At 51.5% G+C, this 19,080-nt stretch overlaps 1 protein-coding gene across 1 annotated transcript; it reads left to right on the top strand.

Moving 5' to 3' along the window:
• The first annotated feature begins 757 nt into the window (after nt 1–757).
• Nucleotides 758–18,961, top strand: LOC147108561 (transcription factor E3-like). The gene is made up of 5 exons (XM_086005236.1): nt 758–848; nt 4,622–4,874; nt 12,844–13,068; nt 13,896–13,991; nt 18,706–18,961. The coding sequence occupies exons 2-5, from the start codon at nt 4,692–4,694 to the stop codon at nt 18,922–18,924; spliced, it is 723 nt and encodes a 240-aa protein (XP_085861362.1). The 5' UTR covers nt 758–848; nt 4,622–4,691; the 3' UTR covers nt 18,925–18,961.
• Nucleotides 18,962–19,080: the final 119 nt, after the last annotated feature.

The following is a 19,080-nucleotide window of genomic DNA, read 5'->3' as shown; positions in this document are numbered from 1 at the left end:
TGATGAAGTGGAAGAACCTGGTGACCCCCGGGTGCCAGAGGTCATTGTGGAGGGCCCGCAGTCTATCGATCTGCACGCTGGCGCAGGTGCCACGCGATAGAGCATCCGGGGGTTCATTGAGCTTCCCGGGCCGGTACAAGATCTCGTAATTGTAGGTGGAAAGTTCGATTCTCCACCTCAAGATCTTGTCGTTTTTGATTTTGCCCCTCTGCTTGTTGTTAAACATGAAAGCAACTGAACGCTGGTCAGTGAGCAGGGTAAATCGTTTTCCGGCCAGGTAGTGCCTCCAATGACGCACAGCCTCCACAATAGCCTGGGCCTCCTTCTCAACAGCGGAGTGTCTGGTCTCCGGGCCCTGGAGGGTTCGTGAAAAGAAGGCCACGGGTCTCCCCGCCTGATTAAGGGTAGCGGCCAGGGCAAAGTCGGACGCGTTGCTTTCCACCTGGAAGGGGATGGATTTGTCCACTGCGTGCATGGTGGCTTTGGCAATGTCTTCCTTGATATGGTGGAAGGCTAAGTGGGCCTCTGCCGTCAAGGGAAAAGAGGTGGACTTGATCAGCGGATGGGCCTTGTCCGCATAGTAGGGGACCCACTGGGGCACTCGAGGCACACCTTCATTCTCTTGTTAATAAAATTGATGTGCTATCAATTACTCAAAAGACTGAGGTTAAGCGAGTAACTAACAGGCTTTTATTAACAAGAGAATGAAGGTGTGCCTCGAGTGGTCGACCAGTCCAGAATACAGAGGGACTGTGGAGCAGTCACCTTTATACCTGGACTCGTGGGAGGAGTCAGCCGAGGCATGTACAGACATGTACACAGTGGAATACAAACACCCACACAGGCAGGTATAACAGTGGTTTACCACACACCCCCTCTAGTGCAATCACATCTTTCCTGTAATGTGGTGACCAGAACTGCACGCAGTACTCTAGCTGAGGCCTAACTCGTGTTTTATACAATTCAAGCATAACCCCCCTGCTCTTGTATTCTATGCCTCGGCTAATAAAGGCAAGTATTCCGTGTGCCTTCTTAACCACCTTAGCTACCTGTCCTGCTACCTTCAGGGATCTGTGGACCTGCACTCCAAAGTCCCTCTGATCTTCTGCACTTCCTACCATTTAGAGCACTCCTGGCCGGCCTCCCACATTCCACCCTACGTAAACTTGAGGTCACCCAAAACTCGGCTGCCCGTGTCCTAACTCGCCCCAAGTCCCGTTCACCCATCACCCCACTGTGCTCGCTGACCTACATTGGCTTCCGGTTAAGCAACGCCTCGATTTCAACATTCTCATCCTTGTTTTCAAATCCCTCCATGGCCTCCTCGCCCCTCCCTATCTCAGTAATCTCCTCCAGCCCCTACAACCCCCCGAGATATCTGCGCTCCTCTAATTCTGTCCTCTTGAGCATCCCTGATTATAATCGCTCAATCTTTGGTGGCTGTGCCTTCTGTTGCCTAGGCCCTAAGCTCTGGAATTCCCTGCCTAAACCTCTCCACCTCACCACCTCTCCTCCTTTAAGACGCTCCTTAAAACCTACCTCTTTGACCAAGGTTTTGGTCACCTGCCCTAATTTATCCCTATGTGGCTCGGTGTCAAATTTGTTGTGTTAAAATACTCCTGCGAAGCACCTTGGGAGGTTTTACTACGTTAAAGGCGCTATATAAATACAAGTTGTTGTTGTGTATTCCCTCGCCTTGTTAGCCCTCCCCAAATGCATTACCTCACACTTCTCCGGATTGAATTCCATTTGCCACTGTTCTGCCCACCTGACCAGTCCATTGATATCTTCCTGCAGTCTACAGCTTCCTTCATCAATATCAACCACACGGCCAATTTTAATGTTAATATGCCTGCAGACATATAATTACATGGCAATATACGGCACAGAAACCGGTCATTCGGCCCAACCAGTCCATGCCGGCGTTTATGCTCCACTCGAGCCTCCTCCCGTCTTTCCTCCTCTAACTCTATCAGCGTAACCCTCTATTCCCTTCTCCCTCATATACTTGTCTAGCCTCCCCTTAAATACATCGATACTATTCCCCTCGACCACTCCCTGATGTAGTGAGTTCCACATTCTCACCACTCTCTGGGGAAAGAAGTTTCTCCTGAATTCCCGATTGGATTTCTTGGTGACTCTCTTATATTGATGGCCTCTAGTTATGCTCTTCCCCACAAGTGGAAACACTCTCTCTGTATCCACTCTATCAAAACCTTTCCTCATTTTAAAGACCTCTATCAGGTCACCCCTCAGCCTTCTGTTTTCAAGAGAAAAGAGACCCAGCCTGTTCATCTTTTCCCGATTAAGTATTTTTTAAAAATTCGTTTATGGGATGTGGGCGTCGCTGGCGAGGCCCAGCATTTATTGCCCATCCCTAATCGCCCTTGAGAAGGTGGTGGTGAGCCGCCTTCTTGAACCGCTGCAGTCCGTGTGGTGAAGGTGCTCCCACAGCGCTGTTAGGGAGGGAGTTCCAGGATTTTGACCCAGCGACGATGAAGGATCGGCCGATATATTTCCCAGTCAGGATGGTGTGTGTGACTTGGAGGGGAACTTGGAGGTGGTGGCGTTCCCTCGCATTACTGGTATCCTCCTTGTAAATCTTCTCTGCACCCTCTCCAGTGCCTCCTCTATCCTTTTTATAATAGGGAGGCCAGAACTGTACGCCATGTACTCCAAGGCCGAAGACCTGCAGATTGGGCGACCGCTTTGCGGAAACACCTCCGTTCAGTCCGTAAGGGTGACCCCGAGCTTCCGGTCGCCTGTCATTTCAATTCACCGCCCCACTCCCACTCGGACCTCACCGTCCGTGGCCTCTTGTATTGTTCCACGGAAGCTCGCCGTAAGCTCGAGGAACAGCACCTCATCTTCCGATAAGGCACTTTACAGCCTTCCGGACTCAATATCGAGTTCAACAATTTCAGATCATAACCTCGGCCCCTATCATATTTTTATATTTTTTATCCACACTTTTGGTTTGTGCCTTTTCCTTTTTTTTCTCTCTCCCACATGGCAACTGTCTCTCAATCTGCCAGCGCATTTCACACTTCATCTAGAGCCATTGTTTGTCTCTTTACCTGTCCTATTACCATCTCGTCTCGCCTTGAATATCTCTTAATGTCTCTTCTTTCATCCCCTCCCCCATTTCCCAGCCCCCAAACTGCCTTTTAATCTGTTTCATTTCCTGCCTTTTTTTCTCAGTTCTGACGAAGGGTTTCGACCCGAAACGTTGGGCAGGATTTTCATTGGGCCGTGGAGTCGGGATTGGAGGCGTGGCGGGGAGTTAAAATCCCGAAATCAGGGGTCCCGACCCCATCCCGCCTCCATGCCAGTTTCAAAGGAGGCGGGTACCCGCCCCGCACTGGGACCCGCCTCCCTGAGGCAGGAAGGGGATTACTGCCAATGAGCTGCCTGTTAACAGGTAGTTAACAGGTAGTTTTTAGCCTAATCCCTATTTTTGATGTTGAAATGTGGGATTCCCGACGGCTCCAAACCACGACAAGTTAGAGGAGGTGGGCCGTCGGGTTGAAGGACTTGGAGGGGTCGAGATGTCAGTGTTCAGGTGAGTGATGTGTGCATGAGTGCAAAGGTACGTGTGTTTGGTGTTAAAGTGATTCAATAAGTTTTACATACCTTTTCAGCCTTCCTTCCTTTTAGGTTCCGGGAGTCCCTCATCTCACCGGCACAGAAAGCAGAATGGCCTCGAACTGTCAAAAGTGACAGCCTTCAGCTTTCTGTGCCAGTGAGATTTCTAACTGAGTCTGTGGAGAAGGACTGAGGTTAGAAGTAAGACTGTCAGTGTTTGACAGCTTCAAACAGCTGTGAAACACTGATATTTCATCTGTCAAAACCTCTTGACGGATGAAATTTCAGTCTGTGACGTCACCTGTTGCCGGGTGGCCCTTAATTGGCCTGCGTGGGCTCAACAAGGTCAATCAAGTTAAAATCGCGTGGGTTGGCCGCATCTCGATGGAGGCGGGACTACAACCCCGAAAGTTGTAGTCCCGACTCCCGAGTTAAATTCCTGCCTAACAACAACAGAAAATGCTGGAAAAACTCAGCAGGCCAGGCAACATCCGTGGAGAGAAAATAGAGTCAACGTTTCGGGTGAAAACCCTTTGTCAAGACTGAAGAAGCGCAGGAAATGAAACCGATTAGAAGGCCAGTGGGGGGCTGGGAGAGAACAAAAGAGAAGTGAAGAGACATTAAGAGGTATTCAAAACGAGACGAGATGGTGGTCGGACTAGTGGAGACAAAAGACGGCTCCAGATTAGGTGTGAAATGCGCTGGCAGAATGGGAGACAGCTGCCATGTGGGAGAGAGGAAAAAAAAAGTGGGGAGGCCAAATTAATGTCTCTTCTCTTTTGTTCTTTCCCAGCCCCCACTAGCCTTTTAATCTATTTCATTTCCTGTGCTTCTTCAGTCTTGTTTCGGGTGAAAACCCTTTCGTCGTTGACTTTAAATCCCTGCCTGTTGACTCTGTTTCTCTCTCCACCGATGCTGCCTGGCCTGCTGAGTTTTTCCAGCGTCTTCTGTTGTTATTTCGGATTTCCTACATCCTCAGTATTTTTGCTATTGTATTCCTTGCCGTTTGATTCTATTCTCTCTCCTTCTGTTGCAGTGGCTCCCTCTCTCAGCTGGACAAAGTGAAGCAGGCCGTGCCTTCGCCCGCGCCCTCCCCTGTGCCCGCCATGACGTCCCGGGTGCTGCTGCGGCAGCAGCTGATGCGGGAGCAGACGCAGGAGCAGGAGCGGCGGGAGCAGCAGGCGGCCGCGCAGCTGACGCAGGAGCGGGCGGCCGCCGCCAACCCGTCGCGCGCCATCAACGTCAACGGGCTGCCCGCCAAGGCCCAGGTGCCTGTGGAGATTCTGAAGGTAAAGCCAGGGCCGGCCGGGCAAAGAGGCCGGCCGCAGGGGCCTCGGCCGCTGTGAGGTCGTTGCTGGGATTGTGGGTCGGGTGTTGACCTTTCACCTCTGGGGTCAATCGCAACCCAGACTGGGGTGAAATTCTCCTGTAGCTTATTATTTGGTGATCGGTTTTCCTACTTGTATGTTAACGGGATACTCGAGAACATAAGAACATCAGAAATAGGAGCAGCATTCGGCACTTCGAGCCTGCTCCGCCATTCAATAAGATCATGGCTGATCTTCTACCTCATCTCCACTTTCCTGCACTATCCCCATATCCCTCGATTCCCTTCATATTCAAAAATCTATCAATCTCGGCCTTGAATATACTCAACGACTGAGCCTCCACAGCCCTCTGGGGTAGAGAATTCCAAAGATTCACCACCCTCTGAGTGAAGAAATTCCTCCTCATCTCAGTCCTAAATGGCTGACCCCTTATCCTGAGACTGTGACCCCTGGTTCTAGACTCTCCAGCCAGGGGGGAAACAGCCTCTCAGCATCTACCCTGTCAAGCCCTGTAAGAATTTTGTATGTTTCAATGAGATCACCTCTCATTCTTCTAAACTCTAGAGAATATAGGCCCAGTCTACTCAATCTCTCCTCATAGGACAATCCCCCCATCCCAGGAACCAGTCTGGTGAACCTTCGTTGCACTCCCTCTATGGCAAGTTTATCCTTCCTTAGGTAAGGAGACCAAAACTGTCCACAATACTCCAGGTGTGGTCTCACCAGGGCCCTATATAATTGCAGTAAGACGTCTTTACTCTTATACTCAAATCCTCTTGTAATAAAGGCCAACATACCATTTGCTTTCCTAATTGCTTGCTGTACCTGCATCTTAACTTTCAGTGATTGGTGTACAAGGACACCCAGGTCCCTCTGAACACCAACATTTCCCAGTCTCTCACCATTTAAAAAAAAAATACTAAATCGGGTTCCAAAGTATCGTTGAGTATTAAGCACTTGGTAATAACTAATATTGACAATTAAACATACACTTCACCCAAAAACCATGCGAATTCAAACATGATGTAGTTTTTTCCCCTGAAAGTTTTATAGGTTGATCAGGTCTTAGTGAATTCTGAGGCGTCTCTCCTGATTTTCTATCCCCTTTTCATGTAGAGAAGGTGTTTGCACTTGTAGGGGGAAGCAGCAACTAGCAAGCTGTAAATATAAGACAGTCACTAGCAGTATGGGCAGACAAGTGGCAGATGGAGTTTAATACAGAGCAGTGTGAGGTGATGCATTTTGGCAGAAGGAACAGGGAGAGGCAATATACACTTAATGGCACAGTTTTAAAGAGTGTGCAGGGACAGAGGGACCTGGGAGTTAATGTGCATAGGTCCCTGAAGGTGGCAGGACATATTGAGAGAGTGGTTAGCAAAGCATATGGGATCTTGGGCTTCATAAATAGAGGTATTGAGTACAAAAGTAGAGAAGTTATGCTGAACCTTTATAAAGCGCTGGTTAGGCCACAACTGGAGAATTGCGTCCAGTTCTGGTCACCACACTTTAGGCAGGATGTGAAGGCCCTTGAGAGGGTGCGGAGGAGATTTACCAGACTGGTTCTGGGGATGGGGGGATCTTAGCTACAAGGACAGGTTGGAGAAGCTGGATTTGTTTTCATTGGAGCAAAGGAGGTTGAGGGGTGATTTGATCGAGGTGTACAAGATTATGACGGGTTTGGATAGGCTAGACGGGGAAAGGCTGTTCCCACTAGTTGATGGTACAAGGACTAGGGGACACAGATTTAAGGTTTTGGGCAAGCGATACAGGAGGGGACGTGATGTTTTTACGCAGCGAGTGGTGAGGACCTGGAACTCGCTGCCGACGGAAGTGGTGGAAGCGGAGACACTCAATGTTTTCAAGGGGAGACTGGATAGGCAGTTGAGGGAAATAAACTTGCGGGGCTACGGGGATAGAGCGGGGGAATGGGACTGACTGGATTGCTCTACAGAGAGCCGGCACGGACTCGCTGGGCCGAACGGCCTCCTGTGCCGTTATGATTCTGACTAATAAATCCGATTGGGAATTCAGGAGAAACTCCTTTGCCCAGAGAGTGGTGAGAATGTGGAACTCGCTACCACAGGGAGTGGTCGCGGATGCATTTGAGGGGGAAGCTGGATAAACACACGAGGGAGAAAGGTGTAGAAGGATATGGCGATGGGGCGGGAGGAGGCTCGTGTGGAGCAGAAACACTGGCACGGAGCAGAGGGGCCGAACGGCCTCTCTCTGTGCTGAAAAATTCTATGTAGCTGGTACGTGGCCGAGTTGACGTTTCAGGCCGATGACCTTGGGTCAGAACTGTTAAGTCCGTGAATGATTGAGACACGGACTAGCAGGAGAGAAACAGAGATGCTTACTGGTGAAAGGCATAAACGAATCTAACCAACAGAGGCTCTCTAGCGCCTTTTATACAGGGGTGGTCACTGCCGGTACTGCAGTCTGAGACCAGTTATTCTCTTAAAGGTACATACACAACAATTCCTCCCCTTTTAGATAAACAGTACATAACATTCATTTAACTACTAATGATAACGAATTACAATCACAATTACTGTTGCTAGATACATTGGTTAAGTTTAAGCAATTATAAGTTCAGTCTTTGAGGAGGCTTCCTGATTCTGTCTGTATAACGCCTCTTTGGGGTATCAGGTTCTTCTATCAATGTTGAGTCGGAATCAATGTCGTTGTTTGGTTCATCTGCTTCCAATATTACCGGTTCTGCGGTAGCTGCAATTGGAACGTCGATTTCATTACCAGGTGTATCAGATCGTGGTGTGGAGTTGACGTTTTCCAGTGACTCTAGAATCTGGTCAGCATGGCGTCTTACAATGCTCTCCCCAATGTCCACGGTATACATGAGAGGTCCTTGTCATGTACAAATCGTTCCTGGCTGCCATTTCTCAGTGCGGTAGTCCCGGGCCAAAACTGGTTGACCTACCTTAAAACTCCTGGTCGGCCTTTCATTCATATTCTGAAACTGCCTGTTCTCCACATCTCTTCGGACGTTTGGCTTAACCAAATCCAAGCGGCATCGTAGTCTTCGATTGAAGAACATCATGGCTGGAGTTTGGTTGGTAACCGCATGTGTCGCATTCCGGTCGGCAAACAAGAAGTTGTCCACCTTGTGTTGTAGGGGTATATCTTCATTACACATTGCCTTGATAGCCTTCTTGAATGTTTGGACAAACCTCTCGGCCAATCCATTAGTGGCTGGATGATATGGGGCAGATGTGTAATGCTTAACACCATTATTCTTTAAGAACCTCCGGAACTCTTCAGACACAAACTGTGGTCCATTGTCAGAGCAAATCTGTTCAGGCAGCCCATTCCTGGCGAATATGGTTCGTAAAACTGCGATAGTTTTTTCCGTGGTGGTTGAGGACATTTTTATTACCTCTGGCCACTTTGAATGTGCATCCACCGCAATTAAAAACATCGAGTCCATGAAGGGACCAGCAAAATCAATGTGTACCCTTTGCCATGGAGATGAGGGCCACTCCCATGGATGCAGAGGAGCTTGTGGTGGGGTGTTTTGGACCTTCTGGCATCCTGCACAGCTCTTGGTCATCTCTTCGATTTCTCTATCGATTCCCGGCCACCACACAAACGCTCTGGCTAAGCTCTTCATTTTTACCCCACCCAGATGACCCTCATGAAGCTCATTGAGCACTCTATCCGTCAACTTAGGTGGAATTACTACTCTGGATCCACACATCAAGGTTCCTCTGCACACTGACAGCTGTTCTCTTCTCGGCGAGAATGCTGGCAGCAGTGGTTCGCCATGTGCTGGCCATCCCTTCACCGTTAAATCATAGGCCCGTGATAGTGTCGGGTCATTCCGTGTTTCCTTTTCTATGTTTGCATTCGTCACAGGGAGACATTCGACTATGGTCGAGTGGAATAACTCCATTGGATCCACTGCAAGGTCGTCGTCTTCCACCGTCGGCAACAGTAGACGTGACAATCCATCAGCATTTCCATGCTGTTTAGTTCCTTTGTACTCGATGTCATATTGGTGTGCCCCAAGGAAAAGGGACCATCTCTGCAGCCGTTGTGCTGTCATTATCGGTACGCCCTTCTGAGGGTTGAAAATGGAGACAAGAGGTTGATGATCGGTTAGTAGAGTAAATTTTTGACCGTGCAGATAGTGATTGAACTTCTTCACCCCCCCACACTAGGCTGAGGGCCTCTCTGTCAATCTGGGCGTAGTTACGCTCGGCAGAAGTTAACGAGCGTGACGCAAAAGCTATCGGCCTCTCCAAACCATCAAGGAATTTATGTGACAGTACCGCCCCAATGCCGTAGGGAGATGCATCACACGCCAGCCTGATTGGCAGTGCTAGGTTGTAGTGAGCCAATACTTCCTTCGAAGTGATTAAGCCCTTAATCTTCTGAAAAGCACGCTTACAATCATCGCTCCATTTCCATGCTACCCCCGTTCGTAGCAGGGCGTTCAGTGGGTGCAGAATTGTCGACAAATTCGGCAAAAACTTATGATAGTAATTCACCAACCCGAGGGATGACCTCAGTTGCGACACATTTTCAGGCGCTGGGGCCTTAACAACCGCTTCAATTTTGTCAGGGGACTTATGTAACCCCTCTTCATCAATCACGTGGCCACAATACGATATCTGTTTCTTAAAAAATTCGCACTTGGGGCGGTTGGCTCGCAGCCCATGTTCCTGTAGTCTAGTGAGCACCTGTTCTAGGTTGTTAAGGTGTTCACTGTCATCTTCACCTGTCAGAAGGATGTCGTCCAAGTAACACTGAGTCCCCGGAATCCCTTGCAGGACTTGTTCCATCGCTCTTTGCCATATCGCCGGAGCCGATGCTACTCCGAATACCAATCGATGATACTGGTAAAGACCTTTGTGAGTGTTTATCGTGAGATACTTTCTAGAGGACTCTTCAACCTCCATCTGGAAATATGCTTGTGCTAGGTCAATTTTTGTAAAACGCTTCCCTCCAGACAGTGAGGCGAAGATGTCTTCTATCCTTGGAAGAGGATATTGTACTGTGTGAAGGACAGGGTTCACCGTCACCTTGAAATCCCCACAGATGCGAATCTTCTTTGGCTCTCCGGACTTATTGCTTAACGTTTTTTTCATGACGGGAACGATGGGTGTCGCCCACTCGCTCCAGTCGACCTTAGACAACACGCCCGCCTTCTCCAGATTCTCCAGCTCTGCCTCGACGGCTGGACGAATTGCATATGGTACCGGTCTTGCTTTGAAAAACTTGGGAACTGCATTCTCTTCTATTTTTAACGAGGCGGTTACGCCTTTAAGCGTGCCCAGTTCTTCTTGAAACACCTCTTTGGCGTTAGCTAAGATTGTTGACAATCGTCCAGGAGAGACGTCTTCATCTTTTTTACCATCCACCGTCATTGCATGAATGGAATGCCAATCTAAGTTTATCTTCCTGGTCCCATCCTCGTCGCCAGTGTTAAGTCCGTGAATGATTGAGACACGGACTAGCAGGAGAGAAACAGAGATGTTTACTGGTGAAAGGCATAAACGAATCTAACCAACAGAGGCTCTCTAGCGCCTTTTATACAGGGGTGGTCACTGCCGGTACTGCAGTCTGAGACCAGTTATTCTCTTAAAGGCACATACACAACAAGAAATGTTCTGATGAAGGGCCAGCGGCCTGAAACATGAACACTGTTTCTCTCTCCGCAGGCGCTGTCCGACCAGCTGAGTATTCCCTGCATTTTCTGCTGTTACTTGACGGAAAGACTTGCATTTACATAGCGCCTTTCACGACCACCGGACGTCTCGAAGCGCTTCACAGCCAATGAAGTACTTTTTTGAGTAAAAACAGAAAATGCTGGAGATACTCGGCAAAGTCAGGCAGCATCTGTGGAGAGAGAAACAGAGTTAACGCTTCAGGTCGATGACCCTTCGTCAGAACTGGAAAAAAAAAAGCAGGAAATGGAACAGATTTTTAACATCGAAACATCGAAGATAGGAGCAGGAGTCGGCCATTCGGCCCCTCGAGCCTGCTCCGCCATTCAATGCGATCATGGCTGATCATCCAAATTCAGTACCCTGTCCCTGCCTTCTCCCCATATCCCTTGATCCCTTTAGCCTTAAGAGATATATCTAACTCCTTCTTGAATATATTTAATGAATTGGCCTCAACTGCCTTCTGTGGTAGAGAATTCCACAGGTTCACCACTCTCTGGGTGAAGAAATTCCTCCTCATCTCTGTCCTAAATGGCTTACCCCTTATCCTTAGACTGTGACCCCTGGTTCTGGACTCCCCGACCATCGGGAACATCCTTCCTGCATCTAGTCTGTCTAGTCCTGTCAGAATTTTATAAGTTTCAATGAGATCCCCTCTCATTCTTCTAAACTCCAGCGAGTATAAGCCCAATCGACCCAATCTCTCCTCCTACGTCATTCCTGCCATCCCAGGTATCAGTCTGGTGAATCTTCGCTGCACTCCCTCCATGGCAAGAACGTCCTTCCTCAGATAAGGCGACCAAAACTGCACACAGTACTCAAGGTGCGGTCTCACCAAGGCCCTGTACAACTGCAGCAAGACATCCTTGCTCCTGTACTCGAACCCTCTCGCTACGAAGGCCAACATGCCATTTGCCTTCTTGACCGCCTGCTGCCCCTGTATGCTTACCTTCAGCGACTGGTATAAGCAAGTGTAGGGGCTGGGAAATGGGGGAGAGGATGAAAGACCAAAGGGGAAGGCCTGTGATAGGATAGAAGGCGGGGGGGGTAAGGAGACATTGAGATATTCAAGGCGGGAGGAGATGGTAATGGGACAGGTTAAGAGACAAAGGATGGCGAGGTACTTTTGGAGTGTGGTCACTGTTGTAATGTGGGAAACACGGCAGCCAATTAGCGCACAGCAAGCTCCCACAAACAGCGATGTGATAATGACCAGATCATCTGTTTTTGTTATGTTGGTTGAGGGATAAATATCGGGCCCCGGGACAATGTTATCTTTTCACCTTGACTGAAGTGTCAATTAAATTATTAAACTGGAGCCAGTTACAGAGAGATTAATGAACAAAGCTGTCCCCTGGGAGGTTATCACTTTGCTCACATTCCTTGCACAGATGTGGCCTTGAGGGAGTTAAAGTCCCGGGAATACATTTCTATCCCATGCGACTGTTCAATTGAAATGATGAATTCTCAGGGTGATGGTCAAAACATGTTTGTGCTCATTGTATCCTGGGAGGCCATTAAACCGCTGTGAAGATATCACACGTCTCCTGTTTTCCTGTAAAGAGAACTCCCCTCAATGCTGCCCCTCCGACAGTGCGGCGCTCCCTCAGTACTGCCCCTCCGACAGCGCGGCGCTCCCTCAGTACCGCCCCTTCGACAGTGCGGCGCTCCCTCAGTACCGCCCCTTCGACAGTGCGGCGCTCCCTCAGTACCGCCCCTCCGACAGCGCGGCGCTCCCTCAGTACCGCCCCTCCGACAGCGCGGCGCTCCCTCATTACTGCCCCTCCGACAGTGCGGCGCTCCCCCAGTACCGCCCCTCCGACAGTGCGGCGCTCCCTCAGTATAGCCCCTCCGACAGCGTGGCGCTCCCTCAGTGCCGCCCCTCCGACAGCGTGGCGCTCCCTCAGTGCCGCCCTCCGACAGCGCGGCGCTCCCTACCGCCCCTCCAACAGCGCGGCGCTCCCTCAGTACTGACCCTCCGCTGCTCCCTCAGTACTGGCACTGGGGGAGTGTCGAGCCTGGATTATGTGGTTCGATTCTCTGGAGTTGGGGGCTCGAACCCATGACCTTCTGACTTGGGCAAGAGTGAACCATGGCTGACTGGCGCCATTCTCCAATTTGCTGATATTTCCACGCTTGTAGTCTGGGCCTGGAGTCCTCGCTTGGGGCTCCTCGATGCTTTATATTGAAGCCACCTCCCCTCCCCCATTGTGAAGCTAACCCGGTTGAATGTCTTCCTGCAGGTGCAGACCCATCTGGAGAACCCCACCAAGTACCACATCCAGCAGTCCCAGCGTCAGCAGGTGAAGCAGTACCTGTCCACCACCATGGGGGGCAAGGCTGCCAGCCAGGCCCTGGCTGGGTCGCACTCCCCGGGGCCTAGCGAGCAGGCACTGCCCAGGGCGGCGGGCAGCACCCCCAACAGCCCAATGGCCCTGCTGAACATCGGTTCCAATCCGGAGACAGAGGTGAGCTTCTTGGGGATGGATATTTACCAAGGGTATTTAAGGGGGGGGAGGGGGGGATTTGGAGGTATTGATTCAGGGGTATTTAAAGGGGTGTTTGGGGGCATTTTCTCAGGATTATTTAATGGTTGCGGAATGTAAAGGAGGTTTGGGGTTATTTAAGGTGGGGTTCGGGGGATTGAAGCATAGAAGATAGGAGCAGGAGTAGGCCATTCGGCCCCTCGAGCCTGCTCCGCCATTCAATGTGATCATGGCTGATCATCCAAATTCAGTACCCTGTCCCTGCTTTCTCCCCATATCCCTTGATCCCTTCAGCCTTAAGAAATATATCTAACTCCTTCTTGAATATATTTAATGAATTGGCCTCAACTGCCCTGTGTGGTAGAGAATTCCACAGGTTCACCACTCTGGGTGAACAAATTCCTCCTCATCTCAGTCCTAAATGGCTTACCCCTTATCCTTAGACTGTGACCCCTGGTTCTGGACTCCCTGACCATCGGGAACATCCTTCCTGCATCTAGTCTGTCCAGTCCTGTTAGGATTTTATAAGTTTCAATGAGATCCCCTCTCATTCTTCTAAACTCCAGCGAGTATAAGCCCAATCGACCCAATCTCTCCTCATACGTCATTCCTGCCATCCCAGGTATCAGCCTGGTGAATCTTCGCTGCACTCCCTCCATGGCAAGAGCACCCTTCCTCAGGTTTGAGGGTTATTTCAGGGGGGCTGGTTTGGGGGGGTGAGGTCGGGGGGTTATTGACGGGGGGGGGTTGTTGAGCTGCCGCCGCCGTCCAATCCGATGTAACGCAACTTGCTCCATGTCCAACCACAGATGGATGAGGTGATCGATGAGATCATCAGCTTGGAATCTAGCTACAATGACGACATCCTGGGATTGGTGGACTCGGGTGTCCAGATGCCCAATACGGTGAGTGCCTCTCTCTTTCTCCCCCCCCCCCCCCCCCCCTGTTCCATTCCTGATTTTCCCCCCTCCTGGCTCTCCCTGTCGGGCCAACTCTTAGCTTAGAGCTCTGACCTCCCCCTCCACACCCCCCAGCCCCAGAACCCACGCAGCAATCTGTGGACGGTGTATGCTGAGGCGACACTCGTCATTAGCTGGTCTCACCCGATGTGGTGCCGAGCCCCGCACGCACACCAGGAAAGGCCCAGGCTCTATCCCCGGCCTGTGCTGTGTCAGCTGATGCCAGCGGGTGCAGTTTGCCTCAGTGCCCTGGGTTAAGTGGGCAGCTCGCTCTCTCTCTCTCTCTCTCTCTCTCTCTCTCTCTCTGGCAGTCCCTCGGAACCGAGGATGACTTGCTTCCACACTAACAATGAGTTCTCAGGTGACTGATGAGTCCAATGCGGGACCTACAGTCTCTGTCACAGGTGGGGCAGACGGTGGTTGAAGGGGCGGGTGGGTGGGGTGCTTGGGTTGACGTGCGCTCCTTGCGCTGCCTGCGCTTGGCTTCCGTTTGCTCCTGGCGAAGAGACTCGAGGTGTTCAGCACCTTCCCGGATGCTTCTCCTCCACTTTGTGCGGTCTTGGGCCAGGGATTCCCAGGTGTCGGTGGGGATGTTACACTTTTTCAAGGAGGCTTTGAGGGTGTCCTTGAAGCGTTTCCTCTGCCCACCTGGGGCTCTCTTGCCGTGTCGGAGCTCCGAGTAGAGCGCTTGTTTTGGGAGTCTCGTATCGGTCATGCGGACGATGTGACCCGTCCATCGGAGCTGATCGAGCGCGGTCAAAACTTTGATGCTGGGGATGTTGGCCTGAGCGAGAACACCGACGTTGGCGTGCCTATCCTGCCAATGGATTTGCAGGATCTTGCGGAGGCAGCGTTGGTGGTACCTCTCCAGTGCTTTGAGGTGCCTGCTGTACATGGGCCATGTCCCTGAGGCATACAGCAGGGCGGGTATCACTGCTGCTCTGTAGACCATGAGCTTAGTGCCGGGTTTGAGGTCCTAGTCTTCAAACACTCTCTTCCTCAGGCGACCGAAGGCTGCACTGGCACACTGAAGGCGGTGTTGGACTTGTTGACAGAAGGCTCCCGAGGTATGGAAAGTGGTCAACGTTGTCCAAGGTGGGAGAGTGTAATTACAGCACCCCCACTGGTGGGAGGGTGTATTTACAGCACCCCAACTGGTGGGAGAGTGTAATTACAGTGCTCCCACTGGTGGGAGGGTGTATTTACAGCACCCCAACTGGTGGGAGAGTGTAATTACAGTGCCCCCACTGGTGGGAGGGTGTATTTACAGCACCCCAACTGGTGGGAGAGTGTAATTACAGTGCCCCCACTGGTGGGAGGGTGTATTTACAGCACCCCAACTGGTGGGAGAGTGTAATTACAGTGCTCCCACTGGTGGGAGGGTGTATTTACAGCACCCCAACTGGTGGGAGAGTGTAATTACAGTGCCCCCACTGGTGGGAGGGTGTATTTACAGCACCCCAACTGGTGGGAGAGTGTAATTACAGTGCTCCCACTGGTGGGAGTGTTTAGTACCAGCACCCCCACTGGTGGGAGGGTGTAATTACAGCACCCCCACTGGTGGGAGGGTGTAATTACAGTGCCCCCACTGGTGGGAGAGTGTAATTACAGTGTCCCCACTGGTGGGAGAGTGTAATTACAGTGCCCCCACTGGTGGGAGAGTGCAATTACAGCACCCCCCTGGTGGGAGAGTGTAATTACAGCACCCCCACTGGTGGGAGAGTGCAATTACGGCACCCCCACTGGTGGGAGAGTGTAATTACAGCACCCCCCCTGGTGGGAGAGTGCAATTACGGCACCCCCACTGGTGGGAGAGTGTAATTACAGCACCCCACTGGTGGGAGAGTGCAATTACAGCACCCCACTGGTGGGAGAGTGCAATTACAGCACCCCCACTGGTGGGAGAGTGTAATTACAGCACCCCCCTGGTGGGAGAGTGTAATTACAGCACCCCCACTGGTGGGAGAGTGCAATTACAGCACCCCACTGGTGGGAGAGTGCAATTATGGCACCCCCACTGGTGGGAGAGTGTAATTACAGCACCCCCCCCCTGGTGGGAGAGTGCAATTACAGCACCCCCACTGGTGGGAGAGTGTAATTACAGCACCCCCCTGGTGGGAGAGTGTAATTACAGCACCCCCCTGGTGGGAGAGTGTAATTACAGCACCCCCCTGGTGGGAGAGTGCAATTACAGCACCCCCACTGGTGGAGAGTGTAATTACAGCACCCCACTGGTGGGAGAGTGCAATTACAGCACCCCCACTGGTGGGAGAGTGCAATTACAGCACCCCCACTGGTGGGGAGAGTGTAATTACAGCACCCCCCTGGTGGGAGAGTGTAATTACAGCACCCCCCTGGTGGGAGAGTGCAATTACAGCACCCCCCTGGTGGGAGAGTGTAATTACAGCACCCCCCTGGTGGGAGAGTGTAATTACAGCACCCCCCTGGTGGGAGAGTGCAATTACAGCACCCCCCCTGGTGGGAGAGTGCAATTACGGCACCCCCACTGGTGGGAGAGTGTAATTACAGCATCTCTGCTGGTGGGAGAGTTTTTTATAATTCGTTTTTATGGGATGTGGGCGTCGCTGGCAAGGCCGGCATTTATTGCCCATCCCTAATCGCCCTTGAGAAGGTGGTGGTGAGCCGCCTTCTTGAACCGCTGCAGTCCGTGTGGTGAAGGTGCTCCACAGCGCTGTTAGGGAGGGAGTTCCAGGATTTTGACCCAGCGATGATGAAGGAACAGCCGATATATTTCCCAGTCAGGATGGTGTGTGACTCGGAGGGGAACTTGGAGGTGGTGGTGTTCCCATGTGCCTGCTGCCCTTGTCCTTCTAGGTGGAAGAGGTGGCGGGTTTGGGAGGTGCTGCCGAAGAAGCCTTGGCGAGTTGCTGCAGTGCATCTTGTAGATGGTACACACTGCAGCCATGGTGCACTGGTGGTGGAGGGAGGGAATGTTTAAGGCGGTGGATGGGGTGCCGATCAAGTGTGCTGCTTTGTCCTGGATGGTGTCGAGCTTCTCAAGTGTTGTTGGAGCTGCAACTCATCCGGGGCAAGTGGAGAGTATTCCATCACACTCCTGAATTGTGCCTTGTAGATGGTGGAAAGGCTTTGGGGAGTCAGGAGGTGAGACACTCGCCACAGAATACCCAGCCTCTGACCTGCTCTTGTTGCCACAGTATTTATTTGGCTGGTCCAGTTAAGTTTCTGGTCGATGGTGACCCCCACTGGTGGGAGAGTGTAATTACAGCGCCCCCACTGGTGGGAGAGTGTAATTACAGCGCCACCACTGGTGGGAGCGTGTAATTACACCAGCCCCCACTGGTGGGAGCGTGTAATTACACCGCCACCACTGCTGGAGGATGTAATTACAGCGCCCCCACTGGTGGGAGAGTGTAATTACAGCGCCCCCACTGGTGGGAGAGTGTAATTACACAGCCACCCACTGGTGGGAGGATGTAATTACAGCGCCCCACTGGTGGGAGCGTGTAATTACAACACCACCACTGCTGGGAGGATGTAATTACAGCGCCACCACTGGTGGGAGAGTGTAATTACAGCGCCACCCACTGCTGGGAGGATGTAATTACAGCGCCCCCCACTGGTGGCAGCGTGTAATTACAGCGCCACCACTGGTGGGAGAGTGTAATTACAGCGCCACCATTGGTGGGAGAGTGTAATTACAACACAACCACTGGTGGGAGCGTGTAATGACAGCACCACCACTGGTGGGAGAGTGTAATTACAGCGTGCCCACTGGTGGGAGAGTGTAATTACAGCGTGCCCACTGGTGGGAGAGTGTAATTACAGCGTGCCCACTGGTGGGAGAGTGTTAATTACAGCACCCCCACTGGTGGGAGAGTGTAATTACAGCGTGCCCACTGGTGGGAGAGTGTAATTACAGCACCCCCACTGGTGGGAGAGTGTAATTACAGCGTGCCCACTGGTGGGAGAGTGTAATTACAGCACCCCCACTGGTGGGAGAGTGTAATTACAGCGTGCCCACTGGTGGGAGAGTGTAATTACAGCGTGCCCACTGGTGGGAGAGTGTAATTACAGCACCCCCACTGGTGGGAGAGTTATTACAGCACCCCCACTGGTGGGAGAGTGTTATTACAGCACCCCCACTGGTAGGAGAGTGTAATTACAGCACCGCCACTGGTGGGAGATTGTAACTACAGCGCCCCCACCGGTGGAAGGAATGTAATTACAGCATGATGTGTTTACTTAAGCAGTTCACATAAATAGAGTCACAGATAGAGTCATACAGCCCTGAAATAGGCCCTTCGGCCCATCGTGTCTGCACCGGCCATCAAGCCCTAACTATTCTAATCCCTCTCTCTGTGGACATATAATTTAAAATAGGAAAAGGGTGTCAACATTTTGACAACATGAAGGTGGTTTTGTAGACAGGAAGTTGGAGCAGATTCGTTCTGTTGCGATAAGAGTATGGGGTTGTATTTTGGATAGAATCTTCCCCTTCAATTTACTGATTGAGTGGATGGACTCACTGTCGCTGGTGATCCTGACAGTGGTTACTGAATGACACGGTGCTGCGGAGATTCTGTCTGGAATCTCCCCGCGTCTCTTCGGTTTCTACCGCACTGTGTGACAGCAGTGTAATGGCCTATTCACTCTCTTTCCCCCTCTCTCTGTCCCACAGCTCCCGGTGTCGGGGAACCTGCAAAACCGTCTACACAATCAAAGCCTGACCAACGCCACAGTCACCGTCAGCAACTCGTGTCCAGCCAACCTGCCCAACACCACGGAGAGCACAAGGTACCAGGCAGGCCCAGCATGGCAAGGCACGACTGTGCTCAAACCATCCATGTCTCAGCCCCTTTCTGTTGTCCTTTGTCCCACTTCTCTTTTACTCCATTGACTCTCTCTTTCCCCCCTCTCTCTCTCTCCCCCTCTCTCTCGCCCCCCCTCTCTCTTTCCCCATATCTCTCTCTCCCCCCCTCTCTCTCTCCCCCCCTCTCTCTCTCCCCCCCTCTCTCTCTCCCCCCCCCTCTCTCTCTCTCCCACCCTCTCTCTC

This window comes from Somniosus microcephalus, chromosome 13 (assembly GCF_052327205.1).
Source record: "Somniosus microcephalus isolate GS21.2 chromosome 13, FLI_Smic_1.0, whole genome shotgun sequence".
Lineage (NCBI taxonomy): Eukaryota > Metazoa > Chordata > Chondrichthyes > Squaliformes > Somniosidae > Somniosus > Somniosus microcephalus.
Note: the sequence above shows the minus strand (reverse complement) of the source record. Positions and strands in the feature narration are given on the sequence as shown.